The sequence below is a fragment of the Rhinoraja longicauda genome, chromosome 19, assembly GCF_053455715.1.
Source record: "Rhinoraja longicauda isolate Sanriku21f chromosome 19, sRhiLon1.1, whole genome shotgun sequence".
In the NCBI taxonomy this organism is placed as follows: domain Eukaryota; kingdom Metazoa; phylum Chordata; class Chondrichthyes; order Rajiformes; family Arhynchobatidae; genus Rhinoraja; species Rhinoraja longicauda.
In genome coordinates this window covers 981420-1003715 of record NC_135971.1, presented here as the reverse complement: position 1 = coordinate 1003715, position 22296 = coordinate 981420, and the positions used below count along the sequence as shown (strand labels likewise).

Sequence of the window (22296 nt, the reverse complement as noted above, 5' to 3'; positions counted from 1 at the left end):
GACTCTCTCTCTGACTCCAGCATTCAGCCCCTGCCCCTATGGGCCAGTCTGTCTTCAAAATACATTCTCCTCAAGCTCCCCACTTACTTTCCACTTCATCCTCAATCTCATGTTCATAAATTCATGCCAGAGGAACAGAATGAGGCGATTCGGCCCATCGATTACTCCGCCATTTAGTCATGGCTGATACTGTATATCGTTCCCTGCCAACCCTATTCTCCTTCTCCTCGAAACCTTTGTCCATCTTCGTAATCAAAAACTGTCAATCTCCACTTTAAAAATACCATCGTCTTGGAGATACCAATGTCCACAGCCTTCTGTGGCAATGAATTCAACAGATTCACCACACTCTGGCTAGATAAATCCTCCTCCTCAGCTCGTATCTCAAGGTATGTCTCTTTATTCCGAGGCTGTGCCCATTGGCCCTATCCTCTTTCAATACTGGAAACATCCTCTCCACATCCACTCTATCTAGGCCTCTCATTATAGGGTAAGTTTTGATGTGATCTCCCCCTCATCTTTCTAAACTCCAGCGAGTACAGGCCCGATCTCCAATCACACATTCCCTCCTTACCGCCCGTTTATTTCTTCTACACTTACTCGTTTCACACATTTCTACTTGCCCTTTCTCCCCCTCTCTCGAACCTCCGCCCCTCACTCTGAATAACTACCATCTCCGCAATGCTCCATCTCCACTCTCCCTGGGGTATTCTCCCCCCCCCCCACTCCAGTCCCCCTCCTCCCCATCCCCACATTATCTGCTCCTCCACTCCAGACCCTCTCTTCTCAAGTTACGCTCCCCAACTTATCCCCCACTGCTCCAATGATCCCTCCATCGATACCTGAGCTTGTATATGGTTCTGGGACGGTGGACAAATCCTCCCGGGGTTCGGGTGTTGTTTCCTGGGGTTTCTCAGTTGTTACGGATGATGGATCTGTAATAAAGTGTGGACAGACAGTGGGTGGAGTGGGGAAATAATCCAGCAGCTCCGTGGGATGGAAGGAGACCAAAGTGCGTGGCCAACACCAGTCTCTGGTGACCCCAACGATTATCCATCCCTCTCCTACAACCCATCTCCCTCCACTCCTTCATTCCATCCATTACTCAAAGCAATCTGTCCATCATTATCCCTCTGACTTCATGGCCCTTCCCCTTGCCTTCTCACCCCTCTCTCCCCCCTTGCTCCCCCCTCTCTCCACCTCGCCCCCCTTGCCCACCAGCCTCTCTCCTCCTTCTCTATCCCCCCTCTTCTCATCGTACCCGGGGAGGGGAGGTGTGGTGAGGGGAACAGCTGGGTCCCGGGGTGGGAGGTTGGGTGGGGGGGGTGGGTGTTCCCCCAGCAGAGGGGGTAAGGTAGGACTCGATCCTGATTGGAGGTGGGGGAGAGAAGCAACAGATCATGTCCCCTTGATAACATATGATTAGTGTTTGTCTTCACTGGGCCTGCACTCGCTGGAGTTTAGAAGAATGACAGGGAACCTCATTGAAACTTGCCAAATAGTGAAAGGACTGGATTGAGTGAATGCAGAGGATGATTCCACAAGTGGGAGAATCTGGGACCAGAGGCCATAGCCTCCGAACAAATGTAGATGAGGAGGCATTTCTTTAGCCAGATGGTGGTGAATCTGTGGACTTCATTACCACAGATCGCTGTGGGGACCGTGGCAATGGATATTTGTTAGCTGGAGATTGATAGATTCGTGATCAGTATGGGTGTCAGGGGTCATGAGGAGAAGGCAGGAGAATGGGGTCGAGAGGGATAGATAGATTGAATGGTAGAATAGACTTGATGGGCCGAATGTTCTAATTCTGTTCCTAGAACTTCTGAGCTTGGTCACAGGGGGGAGTGGGTCTAGTGACAGGGTGGGGGCAATGTCCTCTGGGTCTTGCTTCCCCGACCCGAGATAAACGATGTTGTGCATTCACCCTGACGTTTATACCCCATATGAGATCATCCCTCAGCCTCTTGTCATCCAAGGAATAAATTCCTAGCCAGTCCAACTTCTCCTTACAGCTCAGGCCATTAAGTTCCTTGCAACATCCTCGTAAATTATCTCTGCAATCTTTCCAGCTTAAGAACATCTTTCCTATAATAGGATGACCAAAACTGATCACACACTCCACACGTGACCTCACCAACATGACATCACAACTTACCAATGACATCACGTTACCTCACAATGGTAACATGACATCTCAACTTATGTATTCAGTACCTTTACTGATGAAGGCCAATGTACCAAAAGCCACCTTTGCCACCCTGTCGATCTGTAATGTCACCCTCTGTGAACTGTGCTCATGAACAAGGACCAGGGCCCCCAGTCTTAGAATAAAGGGGAGGCCATTTAAAACTGAGGTGAGAATGAACTTTTTCACCGTGAATTTGTGGAATTCCCTGCCACAGAGGCTGTGGAGGTCAAATCACTGGATGGACTTAAGAGAGAGTTAGATAGAGCTCATGGGGCTAGTGGAATCAAGGGATATGGGGAGAAGGCAGGCACGGGTTACTGACTGTGGATGATCAGCCATGATCACAATGAATGATGGTGCTAGCTCGAAGGGCCGAATGGCCCTCTCCTGCACCTATTTTCTATGTTTCTATGTTTCTAACTCCTAAATCTTGCTGCTCTACGGCACTTCCCAGGGCCCTGCCATTCACTGATCCAGGGCACAAGCCTGGCCAGATGTTTCAGAGCATTTTGGAAAAAGTTCCCATGTTGGGAACATAAATTATCTCTATAACTCTTCCCTCGGCTGTCCAGCGACCACGACAGCCCTTTCAGGTGATGCAGAGATTCACTTGCACCTCCTCCAACCTCATCTACTGCACCCGCTGTTCTAGGAATATTGATTCATCTAACTTCACGTCACACTTGCGTTTCCTCTCTGTCTGTCCCTCCCTCACCCACGTCACTTTACTAGTTTCACTGTCGTGCTGCTTAGTTTCACTGTTGCTATCCACTTATTATCACCTTCTCCACAGACAACAAGGGACCATTGTGGGCTCCATTGTTCCTTGATACACGTCGATGGCTTTGATTGGATCTTTCCATACCTTTGATTCACTTGTTCTTTGTATATTTTCATATCTCTAGTTCCCCGCTCACCTGACTCTCAGTTTGAAGAAGGGTCTCGACCCGATACGTCACCTATTCTTTTCTCCAGAGAAGCTGTCTAATCTGCTGTTACTCAAACATTTTTTGTCTATGTTCCATAGGTTTTTGGAGAGTTATGAATAACAATGGGTCTGGCCCTTGGGGGAAGGTATTCAATGTGGGTAAGGCACATTACAGCATTATTGGGCAGGTGCGAGTGAGAGTAAACTGGGAGCAGCTGTTTTTGGGGTAACTCCACCTCTGACGTGTACGTGTTCTGCAGGAACGTGTGCTAGGACATTTATTGTTTGTGACATAAAAGGTGCACTTTGGGGGCTTGAATATAAGGGGAAATTATACAGTTAATCGCAAGAAGAATATTGATGTAGTTCTTGAGGTCCAAATCCGTAAAAACATGAAAGTGGCAACACAAGGTGATAAGAAGGCATAGACTTGAGGTCCAAATCCAAGGGGAATTGTTGTAACTGCAGAACAAACTACTGTCCTCTCCAAAAGCTGGCCGCAAGGACAGGCCACAACGTATGAGGGGGCTTGGTACCTGAGGACGTGTCTCCCACTGGAACGGAAGACGGTTCCTGGGTAGATTCTCCAGTTGATGATCCCTGGGTCTGTTCCACTGTGGAGATCTTGGGATCTGGAATGAAGGAACAGAGAGACGGTAGTGCGGCAACACCGCAACATGGCATCAAACTCCGAGATGTGTACAGCAATTCAAGGAGTGCCAATGTGGAGATATCAGCATCATCTGATATCCCGTCACCCACTCTTCATCAAAAACGTTCTTCACTCCACGTGCCCCCTCCCACTCCCCTTTAGAGTCAGGGTGAATTTCAGGGATTGACCATAGAGCACAGAAACAGGTCCATCGGCCCACCTCGTTCATGCCGACTTATCTGTTAGTCCCATTTGTCCACATGTTACCCATATTCCAGTAAAACGTTGTTATCCACGCACATGTCCAAGTGACTTTTACATTTTGTTATTGTATCTGCCTCAACTATCTTCTCCGGCAGTTTGTTCCATACATCCACCACACAACATGAAATGGTTGCCCATCATGCTCCTATTAAATCTTTCCCCTCTTATCTTAAATGTATGTCCTGTGGTTCTTGCTTCCCCAACTCTGGATAAAAGGTGCTGTGCATTCACCCTACCAATTCCCATCATAACCTAAAGCCTTCTTTACCACCCTATCTACTCGTGACTCCACTTTCAGTGAACTCTATCATTCACTCTGTCTGTCCTGTCCAGTTTGACTTCCCAAAATGCAACCATGTAACGACCAAGGGGAAGAACCTTCCCTTTTATGAGCCAGGAAATGAGCCTCTCCTGGTGTTTCAGTGAGAGAGCATTTTGGCAACAAAGATTACAGCTCCATAGTTTTAAAAGAGTTGTGAATAGGTCTGTCTGGACCTTGGGGGAAGTATTAAATTGGTACAGGTTCCATTACAGCATTATTAGGCAGGAACTAGGGAGACTGAAATGGGGGCCGCTGTTGTTATGCAAGTCCACATCTGACGTGGGAGTTTCGCTGGGAAATGTCCATGTTCTCCGGAGATGCTTCTTAACCTGCTGAGTTAGTCCAGCACTTTGTGTCTTTTGTAACTGTGTGGAGATGATAAAATTGGTGAAGGTGCGGATGGTGAGGAAGGTTGTCAAAGTATTCAGCGGGATGTAGATTTGTGGGATGTAGATGTAGATGTAGAAATGGGCAGAGAAACTGCAAAGTAAGTGTGAGGTGTTGCACTTTGGAAGGCCATATTGCAGGAGAAAATATGGAGTTAATAGCGAGACCCTCGAGACCATTGATGTGCAGAGGGGGTTTGGGGTCCAAGTCCATAACAACCTGAAAGTGGCAATGATCAAAAGGCATATGGTATGCATGCCTTCATCGGTCAGGGCATTGAGTATCAGAGGTAGTGGTTTTCAAGGAGTCTTTTGTTTAGGCAAGTGGACATGCAATGAATGGAGGGATATGGATTACATGCAGGCAGGGGAGATATGTTTAACAGCACGGATATTGTGGGACAATGGGCCTGTTCCTGTGCTTCATGGTCCCCACCACTGATACCTGAGCTTGCAGACCCTGCTGGGTCACTGGTCAATCCTTGACTTGAGTCTCCACTCGTTGCTCCCTGGGGTTCCTGAGTTGTGCCCGACGGTGGATCTGGAAGAAGAGAATGGAGGCGGGAGAGGGAGGGTGAGAGATTAAAACAGAATGATCAGCTCATCAGGTGGGAAGTCGGCTGTAGACAAAGAGTCCGTGCGAACACCAACAAATACTAACTCTCACAGGTCACACGTCTCACCTTCAACATTGCATCCTCCTCGAACACGAGCTACGCCTCACTCCCTTGTGAAGCCAGGCTTTTACAGAGTGCTCTCACACTCTCGCTCCGACTCTCTCTCTCTCTCTCCCACTCTCCCTCTCCCTCACTCTCCCTTTCACACACTCTCTCTCACACTCTCTCTCACACTCTCTCTCACACTCTCTCTCACACCCTCTCTCACACTCTCTCTCTCTCCCTCACTTTCTCTCTCCCTCAATATCTCTCTCCCTCTCCCTCTCTCTCTTGCTCCCTCACTCTCTCTCTCCCCCTCACTCTCTCTCTCTCTCCCTGACTCTCTCTCTCCCCGACTCTCTCTCTCTCTGACTCTCTCTCTGTGACTTTCTCTCTCTCACTGTGACTCTCTCTCTGACTCCAGCATTCAGCCCCTGCCCCTATGGGTCAGTCTGTCTGCAAAATACATTCTCCTCAAGGTCTCCACTTACTTTCCACTTCATCCTCAATCTCATGTTCATAAATTCATATCAGAGGAACAGAATGAGGCAATTCGCCCATCGACCACTCCGCCATTTACTCATGGCTGATACTGTATATCGTTCCCCGTCAACACTATTCTCCTTCTCCTCCAAACCTTTGTCCATCTTCGTAATCAAAAACTGTCAATCTCCACTTTAAATATACCATCGTCTTGGAGATACCAATGTCCACAGCCTTCTGTGGCAATGAATTCAACAGATTCACCACCATCTGGCTAGGTAAATCCTCCTCCTCAGCTCGTATCTCAAGGTATGTCTCTTTATTCTGAGGCTGTGTCCATTGGCCCTATACTCTTTCAATACTGGAAACATCCTCTCCACATCCACTCTATCTAGGCCTCTCATTATAGGGTAAGTTTTGATGTGATCTCCCCCTCATCTTTCTAAACTCCAGCGAGTACAGGCCCGATCTCCAATCACACATTCCCTCCTTACCACCCGTTTAATTCTTCTACAATTACTCGTTTCACACATTTCTACTTGCCCTTTCTCCTCCTCTCTCCACACCCCTCCGCCCCTCACTCTCCATCTCTACCCTCTCCGCAATGCTCCAACTCCACTCTCCCTGGGGTATTCTCCTCCCCCCACTCCAGCCCCCCTTCCTCCCCCACCCCACACTCTCTGCTCCTCCACTCCAGACCCTCTCTTCTCAAGTTACCCTCCCCAACTTGTCCCCCACTGCTCCAATGATCCCTCCATCGATACCTGAGCTTGTATCTGGTTCTGGGACGGTGGACAAATCCTCCCGGGGTTCGACTGTTGTTTCCTGGGGTTCCTCAGTTGGTACGGAGGCTGGATCTGTAATAAAGTGTGGACAGACAGTGGGTGGAGTGGGGAAATAATCCAGCAGCTCTGTGGGATGGAAGGTGTCCGAAGTGCGCGGTCAATATTAGTCTCTGGTGACCCCAACGATTATCAATCCCTCACCTGCATCCTCTCTCCCTCCACACCTTCATTCCATCCATTACCCAATGCAATCTGTCCATCATTATCCCTCTGACTTCATGGCCCTTCCCCTTGCCTTCTCACCCCTCTCTCCCCCCTTGCTCCCCCCTCTCTCCACCTCGCCCCCCTTGCCCACCAGCCTCTCTCCTCCTTCTCTATTCCCCCTCTTCCCATCGTACCTGGGGAGGGGAGGTGTGGTGAGGGGAACAGCTGGGTCCCGGGGTGGGAGGTTGGAGGGGGGGGGAGGAACAGCTGGGTCCCGGGGTGGGAGGTTGGGTGGGTGGGGGGGGTGTTCCCCCAACAGAGGGGGTAAGGTAAGACTCGATCATGGTTGGAGGTGGGGGAGAGAAGCAACAGGTCACGTCCCCTTGATAACATATGATTAGTGTTTGTCTTCACTGGGCCTGCACTCGCTGGGGTTTAGAAGGATGACAGGGGACCTCATTGAAACTTGCCAAATAGTGAAAGGACTGGATTGAGTGAATGCAGAGGATGATTCCACAAGTGGGAGAATCTGGGACCAGAGGCCATAGCCTCCGAACAAAAGCAGATGAGGAGGCATTTCTTTAGCCAGATGATGGTGAATCTGTGGACTTCATTGCCACAGATCGCTGTGGGGACCATGCCAATGGATATTTTTTAGCTGGAGATTGATAGATTCTTAATTAGTATGGATGTCAGGGGTTATGAGGAGAAGGCAGGAGAATGGGGTTGAGAGGGATAGATGGATTGAATGGTAGAATAGACTTGATGGGCCAAATGGTCTAATTCTGCTCCTAGAACTTCTGAGCTTGGTCACAGGGGGAGTGGGTCTAGTGACAGGGTGGGGGCAATGTCCTCTGGGTCTTGCTTCCCCGACCCGAGATAAAAGATGTTGTGCATTTACCCTGACATTTATACCCCATATGAGATCATCCCTCAGCCTCTTGCCCTCCAAGGAATAAATTCCTAGCCAGTCCAACTTCTCCTTATAGCTCAGGCCATTGTTCCTTGCAACATCCTCGTAAATCATCTCTGCAATCTTTCCAGCTTAAGAACATCTTTCCTATAATAGGAACCAAAACTGATCACATACTCCACATGTGACCTCACCAACATGACATCACAACTTACCAATGACATCACGTTACCTCACAATGGTAACACGACATCCCAACTTATGTATTCAGTAACTTTACTGATGAAGACCAATGTACCAAAAGCCACCTTTGCCAACCTGTCGAACTGTAATGTCACCCTCAGGGAACTGTGCTCATGAACAAGGACCAGGGGCCACAATCTTCGAATAAAGGGGAGGCCATTTAACACTGAGGTGAGAAGGAACTTTTTCACCCAGTGAATTTGTGGAATTCCCTGCCACAGAGGGCAGTGGAGGTCAAATCATTGGATGGACTTAAGAGAGAGATAGATACTCTAGGTGCTACTGGAATCAAGGGATATGGGGAGAAGGCAGGCACGGGTTACTGATTGTGGATGATCAGCCATGATCAAAATGAATGACGGTGCTGGCTCGAAAGGCCGAATGGCCCCCTCCTGCACCTATTTTCTATGTTTCTAACTCCTAAATCTTGCTGCTCTACAGCACTTCCCAGGGCCCTGCCATTCACTGATCCAGGACACAAGCCTGGCCAGATGTTTCAGAGCATTTTGGAAAAAGTTCCCAATTTGGGAACATAAATTATCTCTATAACTCTTCCCTCGACTGTTATGTAGGACTGTGGATAGGCTGCATTTGAAGTGTTGTTTGTCATTCTGGTCACCCCATTACAGGAAGGATGTGGTGGTTATGGAGAGGTTCCACCAATACCCCTGGGAGCTGCTCCAGGCATCCTCTACTCTGTCCGTCAAAAAAACAACTTGTCCCCACATCTCCCTTAAACTTTGCTCCTTTCATATTAAAACCATACTCCCTCAGCTTTGACATTTCCACCCAGTGGAGATGTACCAGAATGTGGGTTGGATTAGATGGTATTGGCTGTCATGAAGGTTTGGACAAACCTGGATTGTTTTCTCTGGGTCGTCGTGGCTGAGTGGAGACCAGACAGAAGTAAATATAATTACGAGAGGCATTGATAGGATTAGAACTTTTACCACAGGGTGAAAATGTCAAAGACGAGGGAGAATCGTTTTAATATGAAACCAGCACCTTATAAAGCCTCAGCATTACATCATTTGTTTTATCTTCTAGTCTGAAAATTAATGCTAACCTTGCATTTGTGTTCCTTACTAGCGAATGAAAATGCAGGTTAATCTTTTGGGAATCCTGCACCAGCATTCCCAACACCCAATTCAGATTTATTGATCCTCTATTTAGAAAATAGTCTAAACATTTATTCCTTCTACCAAAGTGCATGACCGTACACTTTGCTGTGCTGTATTCCACCTGACACTTCTTTCCCCAATCTGCCAACTTGCCCAAGTCCTTCTGCAAAGTCCCTGCATCCACAATACTACCTGCCCCGACACCTATCTTCATATTATCGCCAAACTTGGCCACAATGCATCAATTCCATCACACCGATCTTTAACGTGTAACATGGAAAGTAGTGGACTCAACACTAGCCGCTGTGGAACACCACTCGTCACCGGCAGCCAACCAGAAAACGCATCCTTTATTCACACTCTTTGCCTTCTGACAGTCTGCCCACCATTATTCCATGTTAGTACCTTGCCTCTAATACCACAGGCTCTTATCTAGTTGAGCAGCCTCACTTGCAGCACCTTATCAGAGACCTTCTGAAAATCCAAGTTAACAACAACCTCTGACTCGCCTTTATCTGTCCTCTTTGTTGATGCCTCAAAGAATTCCAACAGATTTGTCGGGCAAGATTACCCCCGAACAAAACGATGTTGATTTTGGTCTATTTTATGACATGCGGCCGAGTGCCCTGAAAGCTTATCCACTATTGTACCGGTGCCAAAGAATGCTTGTCCAGTGTGTTTAAATGACTACCGACCGGTGGCCCTCACCTCGGTTGTCATGAAATGCTTCGAGAGACTAATCAAGAAGCACATCTGTGCCCTCCTTCCTCGCAACATGGACCCACTACAGTTTACATACCGTTCGAACAGGTCCACGGATGATGGGGTCTCCCAGGTTCTACACACCGCTCTCTCTCATCTGGACAGCCAGGGGGGCTATGTGAGGATGCTGTTCATTGACTTTAGTTTAGCTTTCAACACAATAGTCCCCACCAGATTTGCTGAGAAGCTGCTGGAACTGGGGCTTAGCACCCCTCTGTGTGCCTGGGTCCTGGACTTTCTCACTGCCAGGCCCCAAGTGGTCAGGATGGGGGAACACACATCTAGCTCCCTCACCCTGAACATAGGATCCCCCCAGGGCTGCGTCCTTAGCCCCCGACTGTACTCCCTGTACACACATGACTGTAGGGCCAGGTTCAGCTCAAACTCCATCATCAAGTTTGCTGATGACACTGTGGTGGTGGGCCGGATCTCCAACAACGATGAGAAGGCCTACCGGGAGGAGGTGGCTGATCTGGCACTCTGGTGTCAGGACAATAGCCTCCTCTTGAATGTCAAAAAACTAAGGAGCTGATTGTGGACTTTAGAAGGGCTCAACATCCAAGGACGTACACGCCACTGGAGATAAATGGGTCTACTGTGGATAGGGTGTGCAGTTTTAAATACCTGGGAGTCCGCATCACAGAGGATCTGACATGGGCAACGCACATTGCCACACTGGTGGGTTAGGCAAAGCAGCGCCTTTACCACCTTAGACAGCTGAGGAAATTCAGAGTGTCTCTGAGGATCCTTCATTGCTTCTACTCTGGGGCTGTAGAGAGCATCCTGTCCGGCAACATTACAGTCTGGTTTGGGAACAGCTCTACCCAGGACAGGATGGCCCTGCAGAGAGTAGTGCATTCGGCAGAACGCACCATGGGAACTACACTCGTCCCCCTGCAGGACCTATACATCAGGAGGTGTAGATCGAGAGCAAGCAAGATCATGGGGGACCCCTGCCACCCCAGCAACGGACTGTTCCAGATGCTACGGTCAGGCAAACGCCTCCGCTGTCACGCTGTGAAAACGGAGAGGATGAGACGGAGTTTCTTCCCACAGGCTATCAGGACTGTTAACTATTATAACTCCAGGGACTAAATTTTGTCTTCTCTGTATTAACTTTAATTTATATGATGTAACTGTAATTCTTTTTGTGCACAATCCGCAGGCATTGCCACTTTCATTTCACTGCACATGGTGTATGTGTACGTGACAAATAAACTTGACTTGACTTGACTAATAATAATGGACTCTAAAATCTTAGAGATCACTGAAGTCAGGCTACAATTTCCTTTCTATTGCCTCGATCCCTTCTTAAACGGTGGTTCCAAAAAGCTTTCCAAACCTCTAGCTCCCCGCCAATCTTTGCCATATTCTATGCCTTCACATTTGCTTTGACGCTGCAAAGTCCCTGCATCCTCAATACTACCTGGCCCTACATCTATCTTCCTACTATCGCCAAACTTGGCCACAATGCATCAATTCCAGCACACCAATCTTTAACATACAACATGGAAAGTAGTGGACTCAACACTGGCCCCTGTGGAACACCACTCGTCACCGGCAGCCAACCAGAAAACGCATCCTTTATTCACACTCTTTGCCTTCTGACAGTCTGCCCACCGTTATTCCATGTTAGTACCTTGCCTCTAATACCACAGGCTCCTTGATGGCACATTTGCTTTGATGTTGTCTTTGAGGAGCGGTGTGTGGAGAAAACATCATCTATCCTCTTTCACTGCCTTTCCCATCCAAACCTCCATCAACCACCTCACTCTCCTCAGTCCGAGTCACGATGAATATTGGGAACTGACCAAGGGGAACACCGTTTCCTTCAATGATTCCTGTCACTGAAAAGTGGGCTGGGGTGTCCGGCAGTAGAACTGTGCACGTTCTCCTAGTCCACCTCTATCTACACATCCTCTCTTCAGGCCACTCCTTCCCCCTCTCTGGGACATTACAATTCTCCTTTCACTCCCCCACCCAGGGAACACTGACTGTGGACAGTGAGGGACACTGGTGTTAGTGGGAGATATCCGGGTGTATCTCAGTCCCCAGGGAACACTGACTGTGGACAGTGAGGGACACTGGTGTTAGTGGGAGATATCCGGGTGTATCTCAGTCCCCAGGGAACACTGACTATGGACAGTGAGGGACACTGTGGGTCAGTGGGGGAATATCTGGATTTATCTCTGTCCTCAGGGAACACTGACAATTATTCGTCACAGCCATGTTATTTGACTCATAATGACTAGCTGAGGCCTAAGCACTGACCCCTCTTGTCCCCGAGTCATCACAGCGCCTTACAAATGTCTTCTGTAATCCAACTACACACCATCTCACAACATTGTTGCATCACAGCTTGGTTTGGGAGCAGCTCTGCCCAAGACAGCAAGAAATTGCAGAGTTGTGGATGTTGCCAAGTCTGTTACACAGACCTGATTCCCCACCATTGGCTCCATCTGCACTTCACACTTCCTCGGGAAAACAGCCAACATAATCAAGGACCTTTCCCACCCCGGTTATTGCTGCCTTACAGCACCAGAGCCCTGGCTTCCATCCTGACTGCAGGTGCTGTCTGCATGGAGTTGGTAAGTTCTCCCAGTGAGCCAGTGTTCTTTCCCCAGCCGCTCCGGTTACCTCCCACTTTCCAAATACTTACAGGTTTGTTGGTTAATTTGGCTTCAGCAAACATTGTAAATTGTCCCTAGTGTGTTGGATAGTGCTAGTGTTTACTGGTCACCGTGGGCTCGGAGAGCCAAAGGGCTTGTTTCCACACTGTATATCTAAATTAAACCCCATGTGGAGACATAAAGAACTGCAGATGCTGGTTCACAAAAAAAGGCACAAAGTGTTGGAGTAACTTAGCGGGTGAGGCAGTATTTCTGGAGTGGTTCCCTCAACCAACCTCAATCCAAGGGGAATTGTTGTCCACTGCAGAACAAACTACTGTCCTCTCCAAAAGCTGGCTGCAAGGGCAGGCAATAACGTATGAGGGGGCTTGGTACCTGAGGACGTGTCTCCCACTGGAACGGAAGATGGTTCCTGGGAAGATTCTCCAGTTGATGATCCCTGGGTCTGTTCCACTGTGGAGATCTTGGGATCTGGAATGAAGGAACAGAAAGACGGTAGTGCGGCAACACCGCAACATGGCATCAAACTTCGAGATGTGTACAGCAATTCCAGGAGTGCCAATGTGGAGATATCAGCATCATCTGATATCCCGTCACCGACTCTCCATCAAAAATGTTCTTCACTCCACGTGCCCCCTCCCACTCCCCTTTAGAGTCAGGGTGAATTTCAGGGATTGACCATAGAGCACAGAAACAGGTCCATCGGCCCACCTCGTTCATGCCGACTTATCTGTTAGTCCCATTTGTCCACATGTTACCCATATTCCAGTAAAACGTTATTATCCACGCACATGTCCAAGTGACTTTTACATTTTGTTATTGTATCTGCCTCAACTATCTTCTCCGGCAGTTTGTTCCATACATCCACCACACGACATGAAATGGTTGCCCATCATGCTCCTATTAAATCTTTCCACTCTTATCTTAAATGTATGTCCTGTGGTTCTTGCTTCCCCAACTCTGGATAAAAGGTGCTGTGCATTCACCCTACCAATTCCCATCATAACCTAAAGCCTTCTTTACCACCCTATCCACTCGTGACTCCACTTTCAGTGAACTCTATCATTCACTCTGTCTGTCCTGTCCAGTTTGACTTCCCAAAATGCAACCATGTGAGGACCAAGGGGAAGAACCTTTCCTTTTATGAGCCAGGAAATGAGCCTCTCCTGGTGTTTCAGTGAGAGAGCATTTTGGCAACAAAGATTACAGCTCCATAGTTTTAAGAGAGTTATGAATAGGTCTGTCTGGACCTTGGGGGAAGTATTAAATTGGGACAGGGTCCATTGCAGCATTATTAGGCAGGAACTAGGGAGACTGAAATGGGGGCCGCTGTTGTTATGCAAGTCCAAATCTGACGTGGGAGTTTCACTGGGAAATGTCAATGTTCTCCGGAGATGCTGCTTGACCTGCTGAGTTAGTCCAGCACTTTGTGTCTTTTGTAACTGTGTGGAGATGATAAAATTGGTGAAGGAGCGGATGGTGAGGAAGGTTGTCAAAGTATTGAGCGGGATGTAGATTTGTGGGATGTAGATGTAGAAATGGGCAGAGAAACTGCAGATGGAATTTAATCCAAGTAAGTGTGAAGTGTTGCACTTTGGAAGGACATATTGCAGGAGAGATTATGGAGTTAATAGCGAGACCCTTGAGACCATTGATGTGCAGAGGGGGTTTGGGGTCCAAGTCCATAACAACCTGAAAGTGGCAATGATCAAAATGCATATGGTATGCATGCCTTCATCGGTCAGGGCATTGAGTATCAGAGGTAGTGGTTATCAAGGAGTCTTTTGTTTAGGCAAGTGGACATTCAATGAATGGAGGGATATGGATTACATGCAGGCAGGGGAGATATGTTTAACAGCATGGATATTGTGGGACAATGGGCCTGTTCCTGTGCTTCATGGTCCCCACCACTAATACCTGAGCTTGCAGACCCTGCTGGGTCACTGGTCAATCCTTGACTTGTGTCTCCACTCGTTGATGCCTGGGGTTCCTGAGTTGTATCCGGCGGTGGATCTGGAAGAAGAGAATGGAGGTGGGAGAGGGAGGGTGAGAGATTAAAACAGAATGATCAGCTCATCAGGTGGGAAGTCGGCTGTAGACAAAGAGTCCGTGCGAACACCAACAAATACTAACTCTCACAGGTCACACGTCTCACCTTCAACATTGCATCCTCCTCGAACACGAGCTACGCCTCACTCACTTGTGAAGCCAGGCTTTTACAGAGTGCTCTCACAATCTCGCTCCGACTCTCTCTCTCTCTCCCACTCTCCCTCTCCCTCACTCTCCCTTTCACACACTCTCTCTCACACTCTCTCTCACACTCTCTCTCTCTCTCCCTCACTCTCTCTCTCTCACACTCTCTCTCACTTTCTCTCTCTCTCTCCCTCACTCTCTCTCTCCCTCAATACCTCTCTCTCTCTCTCCCTCACTCTCTCTCTCTCCCCGACTCTCTCTCTCTGTGACTCTCTGCCTCTGACTTTCTCTCTCTCACTGTGACTCTCTCTCTGACTCCAGCATTCAGCCCCTGCCCCTATGGGTCAGTCTGTCTTCAAAATACATTCTCCTCAAACTCCCCACTTACTTTCCACTTCATCCTCAATCTCATGTTCATAAATTCATGTCAGAGGAACAGAATGAGGCAATTCGGCCCATCGACCACTCCGCCATTTACTCATGGCTGATACTGTATATCGTTCCCCGTCAACCCTATTCACCTTCTCCTCGAAACCTTTGTCCATCTTCGTAATCAAAAACTGTCAATCTCCACTTTAAAAATACCATCGTCTTGGAGATACCAATGTCCACAGCCTTCTGTGGCAATGAATTCAACAGATTCACCACCCTCTGGCGAGTTAAATCCTCCTCAGCTCGTATCTCAAGGTATGTCTCTTTATTCTGAGGCTGTGCCCATTGGCCCTATACTCTTTCAATACTGGATCCATCCTCTCCACATCCACTCTATCTAGGCCTGTCATTATAGGGTAAGTTTTGATGTGATTTCCCCCTTATCTTTCTAAACTCCAGCGAGTACAGGCCCGATCTCCAATCACACATTCCCTCCTTACCACCCGTTTAATTCTTCTACAATTACTCGTTTCACACATTTCTACTTGCCCTTTCTCCTCCTCTCTCCACGACCCTCCGCCCCTCACTCTCCATCTCTACCCTCTCCGCAATGCTCCAACTCCACTCTCCCTGGGGTATTCTCCTCCCCCCACTCCAGTCCCCCTCCTCCCCCACCCCACACTCTCCTCAGTTGGTACGGAGGCTGGATCTGTAATAAAGTGTGGACAGGCAGTGGGTGCAGTGGGGAAATAATCCAGCAGCTCTGTGGGATGGAAGGAGTCCGAAGTGCGTGGCCAACACCAGTCTCTGGTGACCACAACGATTATCCATCCCTCTCCTGCAACCCCTCTCCCTCCACACCTTCATTCCATCCATTACCCAATGCAATCTGTCCATCATTATCCCTCTGACTTCATGGCCCTTCCCCTTGCCTTCTCACCCCTCTCTCCCCCCTTGCTCCCCCCTCTCTCCACCTCGCCCCCCCTTGCCCACCAGCCTCTCTCCTCCTTCTCTATTCCCCCTCTTCCCATCGGACCTGGGGAGGGGAGGTGTGGTGAGGGGAACAGCTGGGTCCCGGGGTGGAAGGTTGGGTGGTGAGGGGAACAGCTGGGTCCCGGGGTGGGAGGTTGGGTGGGGGGGGAGGAACAGCTGGGTCCCGGGGTGGGAGGTTGGGTGGTGAGGGGAACAGCTGGGTCCCGGGGTGGGAGGTTGGGTGGGGGGGGTGGGTGTTCCCCCAGCAGAGGGGGTAAGGTAGGACTCGATCCTGATTGGAGGTGGGGGAGAGAAGCAACAGATCATGTCCCCTTGATAACATATGATTAGTGTTTGTCTTCACTGGGCCTGCACTCGCTGGAGTTTAGAAGAATGACAGGGAACCTCATTGAAACTTGCCAAATAGTGAAAGGACTGGATTGAGTGAATGCTGAGGATGATTCCACAAGTGGGGGAATCTGGGACCAGAGGCCATAGCCTCCGAACAAAAGCAGATGAGGAGGCATTTCTTTAGCCAGATGGTGGTGAATCTGTGGACTTCATTGCCACAGATCGCTGTGGGGACCGTGTCAATGGATATTTGTTAGCTGGAGATTGATAGATTCGTGATCAGTATGCGTGTCAGGGGTCATGAGGAGAAGGCAGGAGAATGGGGTTGAGAGGGATAGATAGATTGAATGGTAGAATAGACTTGATGGGCCGAATGGTGTAATTCTGTTCCTAGAACTTCTGAGCTTGGTCACAGGGGGGAGTGGGTCTAGTGACAGGGTGGGGGCAATGTCCTCTGGGTCTTGCTTCCCCGACCCGAGATAAACGATGTTGTGCATTTACCCTGACGTTGATACCCCATATGAGATCATCCCTCAGCCTCTTGCCCTCCAAGGAATAAATTCCTAGCCAGTCCAACTTCTCCTTACAGCTCAGGCCATTAAGTTCCTTGCAACATCCTCGTAAATTATCTCTGCAATCTTTCCAGCTTAAGAACATCTTTCCTATAATAGGATGACCAAAACTGATCACACACTCCACACGTGACCTCACCAACATGACATCACAACTTACCAATGACATCACGTTACCTCACAATGGTAACATGACATCCCAACTTATGTATTCAGTACCTTTACTGATGAAGGCCAATGTACCAAAAGCCACCTTTGCCATCCTGTCGATCTGTAATGTCACCCTCTGTGAACTGTGCTCATGAACAAGGACCAGGGCCCACAGTCTTAGAATAAAGGGGAGGCCATTTAAAACTGAGGTGAGAATGAACTTTTTCACCAAGTGAATTTGTGGAATTCCCTGCCACAGAGGGCAGTGGAGGTCAAATCACTGGATGGACTTAAGAGAGAGTTAGATAGAGCTCTAGGGGCTAGTGGAATCAAGGGATATGGGGAGAAGGCAGGCACGGGTTACTGACTGTGGATGATCAGCCATGATCACAATGAATGATGGTGCTAGCTCGAAGGGCCGAATGGCCCTCTCCTGCACCTATTTTCTATGTTTCTATGTTTCTAACTCCTAAATCTTGCTGCTCTACGGCACTTCCCAGGGCCCTGCCATTCACTGATCCAGGACACAAGCCTGGCCAGATGTTTCAGAGCATTTTGGAAAAAGTTCCCATTTTGGGAACATAAATGATCTTCCCTCGACTGTCCATCGACCACGTTAGTCCATGTAAGTAACAACCAGAAAGTGGCAACACAAGATGCAGTGATAAAGGAAGCATATGGTGTGCTTGTCTTCATCACGTGGGGCATTAAGTATAAGATTCAGGATGTTATGTTGCAGTTATGTGGGACTTTGGTTAGGCAGCATTTGGAGTATTCTTTGCCATTCTAGTAGCTCCATTACAGGAAAGATGTGGAGGCTTCCGAGAGAAACAGACGGGCTTAACCAGAATGCTGCCTGGATTAGAGGGTGGACACTATGAGGAGAGGTTGGAGAAATCTGGCTGCCTCTGGGTCGTTGAGGCTGAGTACAGACCAGATAGAAGTATATAAAATCATGAGGCATAGATTGGGTAGGCGTTCAGAATGTTTTCCCAGGATGGAACTGTCAAAGACAAGAGAGCATGGTTTTAACATGGGAGGAGCGGTTTAAAGGAGATGTGTGAGGAAAGTCTTTTTACACAGAGAGTGGTGCTAGGCAGGTACGCACTGCCGGAGGTGGAGGTAGAGGCAGACATGACAGTGGCTTTTAAGAATCCATTGGTTGGGCACATAGTTTAACTTGACATTATGTTCGGCAGGGATATTGTTGTCCGATGGGCCTGTTCCGATGCTCTACTGTTCCCTACTCCCTACCACTGATACCTGAGCTTGCAGACCCCTACCGGGTCACTGGTCAAACCCTGACCAGTCTCCGGTCATTACTCCCCACCACTGATACCTGAGCTTGCAGACCCTACTGGGTCACTGGTCAAACCCTGACCAGAGTCTCCGGTCATTACTCCCCACCACTGATACCTGAGCTTGCAGACCCCTACTGGGTCACTGGTCAAACCCTGACCAGAGACTCCGGTCACCGCTCCCTACCACTGATACCTGAGCTTGCAGACCCTACTGGGTCACTGGTCAAACCCTGACCAGAGTCTCCGGTCATTACTCCCCACCACTGATACCTGAGCTTGCAGACCCCTACTGGGTCACTGGTCAAACCCTGACCAGAGTCTCCGGTCATTACTCCCCACCACTGATACCTGAGCTTGCAGACCCCTACTGGGTCACTGGTCAAACCCTGACCAGAGTCTCCGGTCATTACTCCCCACCACTGATACCTGAGCTTGCAGACCCTACTGGGTCACTGGTCAAACCCTGACCAGAGACTCCGGTCACTGCTCCCTAATGTTCCTGAGTTGTGTCCATCAATGGATCTGGAATAATAGAAATAAGGTAGGGGAGGGAGGGTGAGAGAGTAAAAATGTACTAAATAGCTGATCAGGAGGAAAATCAGCTGCAAAGACAAAGAATCACCAGTCCGTGCTAATACCAACACACACCAAGTCTCACAGGAGGATGAAGGGTGATCTCATATAAGTGTATAAAATCCTGAGAGGAATAGATCGGGCAGATGCAGTCTCTTGCCCTTGAGCCTGTTGCCCAAATTAGGTGAATCAAGGACAAAAGACATAGGTTTAAGGTGAAGGGGAACAGGGTCTCCAGTCGTAGCTCCCTTGGGTGCCCGACTGGTGTCCAACTCCGGATCAGGCAGAGAATTGTGGAGCGCGGGGAAATGGGAAAAGGGTGGAGAGACGGGAGGTGTCTCCAGGACCAGAAACATCACCAATGTCTAAAGGAGGAACGTCCAAACCCAAACAAACAGAAGACCATAAGACATTGGAGCAGAATGAGGCCATTTGGCCCATCGGGCTTGATCCACCATCATGGCATCTCCCCTCTCATCACCATCCCCCTGCATTCTCCCTGGAACCTTTAATATCTTTATTAATCGAGCCTATCAATCTCTGCTTTAAAAATACCCAAATGACAGCCTCCACCACCATCTGTGGCAATGAATTCTACAGATTCACCATCCTCTGGCTAAAGAAATTCTCCCTCAATCCATCTTAGAGATACATTCTTGTATTCTCAGGATGTGCCATCTGCTCCTTGACTCTCCCTCCATTGGAAACATCTTCTCCGCATCCACACTGTCTGGGCCTTTCATTATTCAGTGGGATTCAATGGGATCCATCCCCCCTTGACCTTCTAATCTCCAGTGACCACAGGCCCTGCCCGTCAAACACTCCTCATCCCCATTCACCCACCGGATCATTGATATAAATATCTGGACCCTCTCCAATGTCAACAGATCCTTCTACAGATATGAGGCCAAAAAGATCTCACAATATTCTGCTGGTCTAACCAGCACCTTATAAAGACTCAGCATTACATCATTTGTTTTATCTTCTAGTCTGAAAAATAATGCTAACCTTGCATTTGTGTTCCTTACTCGCGAATGAACCTGCAAGTTAATCTTTCGGGAATCCTGCACCAGCATTCCCAACACCCAATTCAGATTTATTGATCCTCTCACAATTTAGAAAATAGTCTAAATGTTTATTCCTTCTACCAAAGTGCATGACCGTACACTTTGCTGTGCTGTATTCCATCTGACACTTCTTTCCCCAATCTGCCAACTTGCCCAAGTCCTTCTGCAAAGTCCCTGCATCCTCAATACTACCTGCCCCGACACCTATCTTCATATTATCCGCAAACTTGGCCACAATGCATCAATTCCATCACACCGATCTTTAACGTGTAACATGGAAAGTAGTGGACTCAACACTGGCCCCTGTGGAACACCACTCGTCACCGGCAGCCAACCAGAAAACGCATCCTTTATTCACACTCTTTGCCTTCTGACAGTCTGCCCAACGTTATTCCATGTTAGTACCTTGCCTCTAATACCACAGGCTCTTGTCTAGTTGTGCATCCTCACTTGCAGCACCTTATCAGAGACCTTCTGAAAATCCAAGTTAACAACATCCTCTGACTGGCCTTTATCTGTCCTGTTTGTTGATGCCTCCAAGAATTCCAACAGATTTGTCGGGCAAGATCACCCCTGAACAAAACCATGTTGACTTTGGTCTATTTTGTGACATGCGGCCGAGTGCCCTGAAAGCTAATCCTTAATAATAATGGACTCTAAAACCTTAGAGATCACTGAAGTCAGGCTAAAATTTCCTTTCTATTGCATCGATCCCTTCTTAAACAGTGGTTCCTAAAAGCTTTCCAAACCTCTTGCTCCCTGCCAATTTTTGCCATATTGTATGCCTTCACATTTGCTTTGATGTTGTCTTTGAGGAGCGGTGTGTGGAGAAAACATCATCTATCCTCTTTCACTGCCTTTCCCATCCAAACCTCCATCAACCACCTCACTCTCCTCAGTCCGAGTCACCATGAATATTGGGAACTGACCAAGGGTCCTGTGGCGGCACCCGGGGGCTAGGCCACTCCCTTGGTCATTCCACTCGGCACTCAGTGGACGGGAGGGATTAGGTCACTTCCTGGGTCAGTCCCCTTTGGTCAGGTGGTCTGGGACTATAAAGGGTTTGGGTGTGTCGACTGACTTGAGACTTGAGTGCGGTGTTTGATACTATAGGTAATACAGTTATTAAAGTTATTGATTACTCACCTGGCGTCTGGCCTGATTACCGCGGTGACCGCACCCACTACACTGGTGACCCCGACTTTCCCTCGCAAGTCGCGATGGACCAGAACCTGCAACTACCCGACTCTTCCAGTCAACCACAACCACAACCACAACCGCTTTTGGACCTTCCCGCGGACCCTGCCGCCCGCGCCGCTATCCACGCCGTGTCGGTGTGGCTGCCTCCATTGTGGACCGAGGACCCCGACTTCTGGTTTGACCAGGCCGAGGCACAGTTCGCCCTGCGGGGAATAACTGCCGACGCCACTAAATACTTTCACGTGGTCAGCGCCCTCGACCCGGCCACCGCGCGCCTGGTCCGACCCTTCCTCCGCGACCCCCCGGCAACCGATAAATACGTGGCCCTTAAAGCCTTCCTCCGTCAGCAGTTCGGCCTCTGCGAGGCTGAGCGGGCAACCCGGATCCTCCGAATGCCGCCCCTGGGTGACCGCCGCCCGTCGGTACTACTGGCCGACATGCAGGCACTGCTAGGCGACTACGAGCCCGGGTTCCTTTTCAAACATGTTTACCTGATGCTGCTGCCGTCCGACCTCCGCCAGCAGCTCCTCGACGCCCCGTTCCCCAACATGCAGGCGTTGGTTGGGCAGGCGCGCCGATGAGCTCATGATGGCCCGTCACCTGGCCCTCGACGCGTTGGAAGTCCATCCAACGGCCGACGACTACCCGCAGGTAGGAGCCTCGATCGCCCGCATTACTACCGCTCCCCGACAGCCTTCCCGACGGTATCCGGCTTCAGCAGCTCACCCAGCCGGCGGCGCGTCTTTTTCCCACGGCCCGCCTGCAGTTCCCCCACCCGCCACCGGAGGTCGCTGGTGGTCGGACCCAGGGGTCGCGCGCAGCCTGCCGGCAGTTCCTCCATACGCCACCGGAGGTCGCGGGTGGTCGGACCCAGGGGTCGCGCGCAGCCTGCCGGCAGTTCCTCCATACGCCACCGGAGGTCGCTGGTGGGTCAGATCGGCCCGCACAGCCGCCCGTTTTCACGGAACCCAGCAGAGGGGGCTGGTGCTATTTCCATCGGCGGTG

The 22296-nt window shown here is 49.4% G+C and overlaps 1 protein-coding gene across 4 annotated transcripts in view; it reads right to left on the bottom strand.

Moving 5' to 3' along the window:
* Positions 1-22061, bottom strand: part of LOC144602626 (uncharacterized) — a 61381-nt gene extending 39320 nt beyond the window's left edge. The window contains exons 1-7 of one of the 4 annotated variants that reach the window (XM_078415754.1): positions 21783-22061; positions 14458-14553; positions 12916-13011; positions 6647-6739; positions 5189-5284; positions 3656-3751; positions 843-935 (exon numbers count right to left, since the gene is read on the bottom strand). In XM_078415754.1, the coding sequence (XP_078271880.1) occupies positions 843-935; positions 3656-3751; positions 5189-5284; positions 6647-6739; positions 12916-13011; positions 14458-14553; positions 21783-21918 (706 nt within the window). In that variant the 5' untranslated portion in view covers positions 21919-22061. The remainder of the gene's footprint in view (positions 1-842; positions 936-3655; positions 3752-5188; positions 5285-6646; positions 6740-12915; positions 13012-14457; positions 14554-21782) is intronic. The other 3 variants (XM_078415755.1, XM_078415756.1, XM_078415757.1) reach the window with 3 other exon arrangements.
* Positions 22062-22296: the final 235 nt, after the last annotated feature.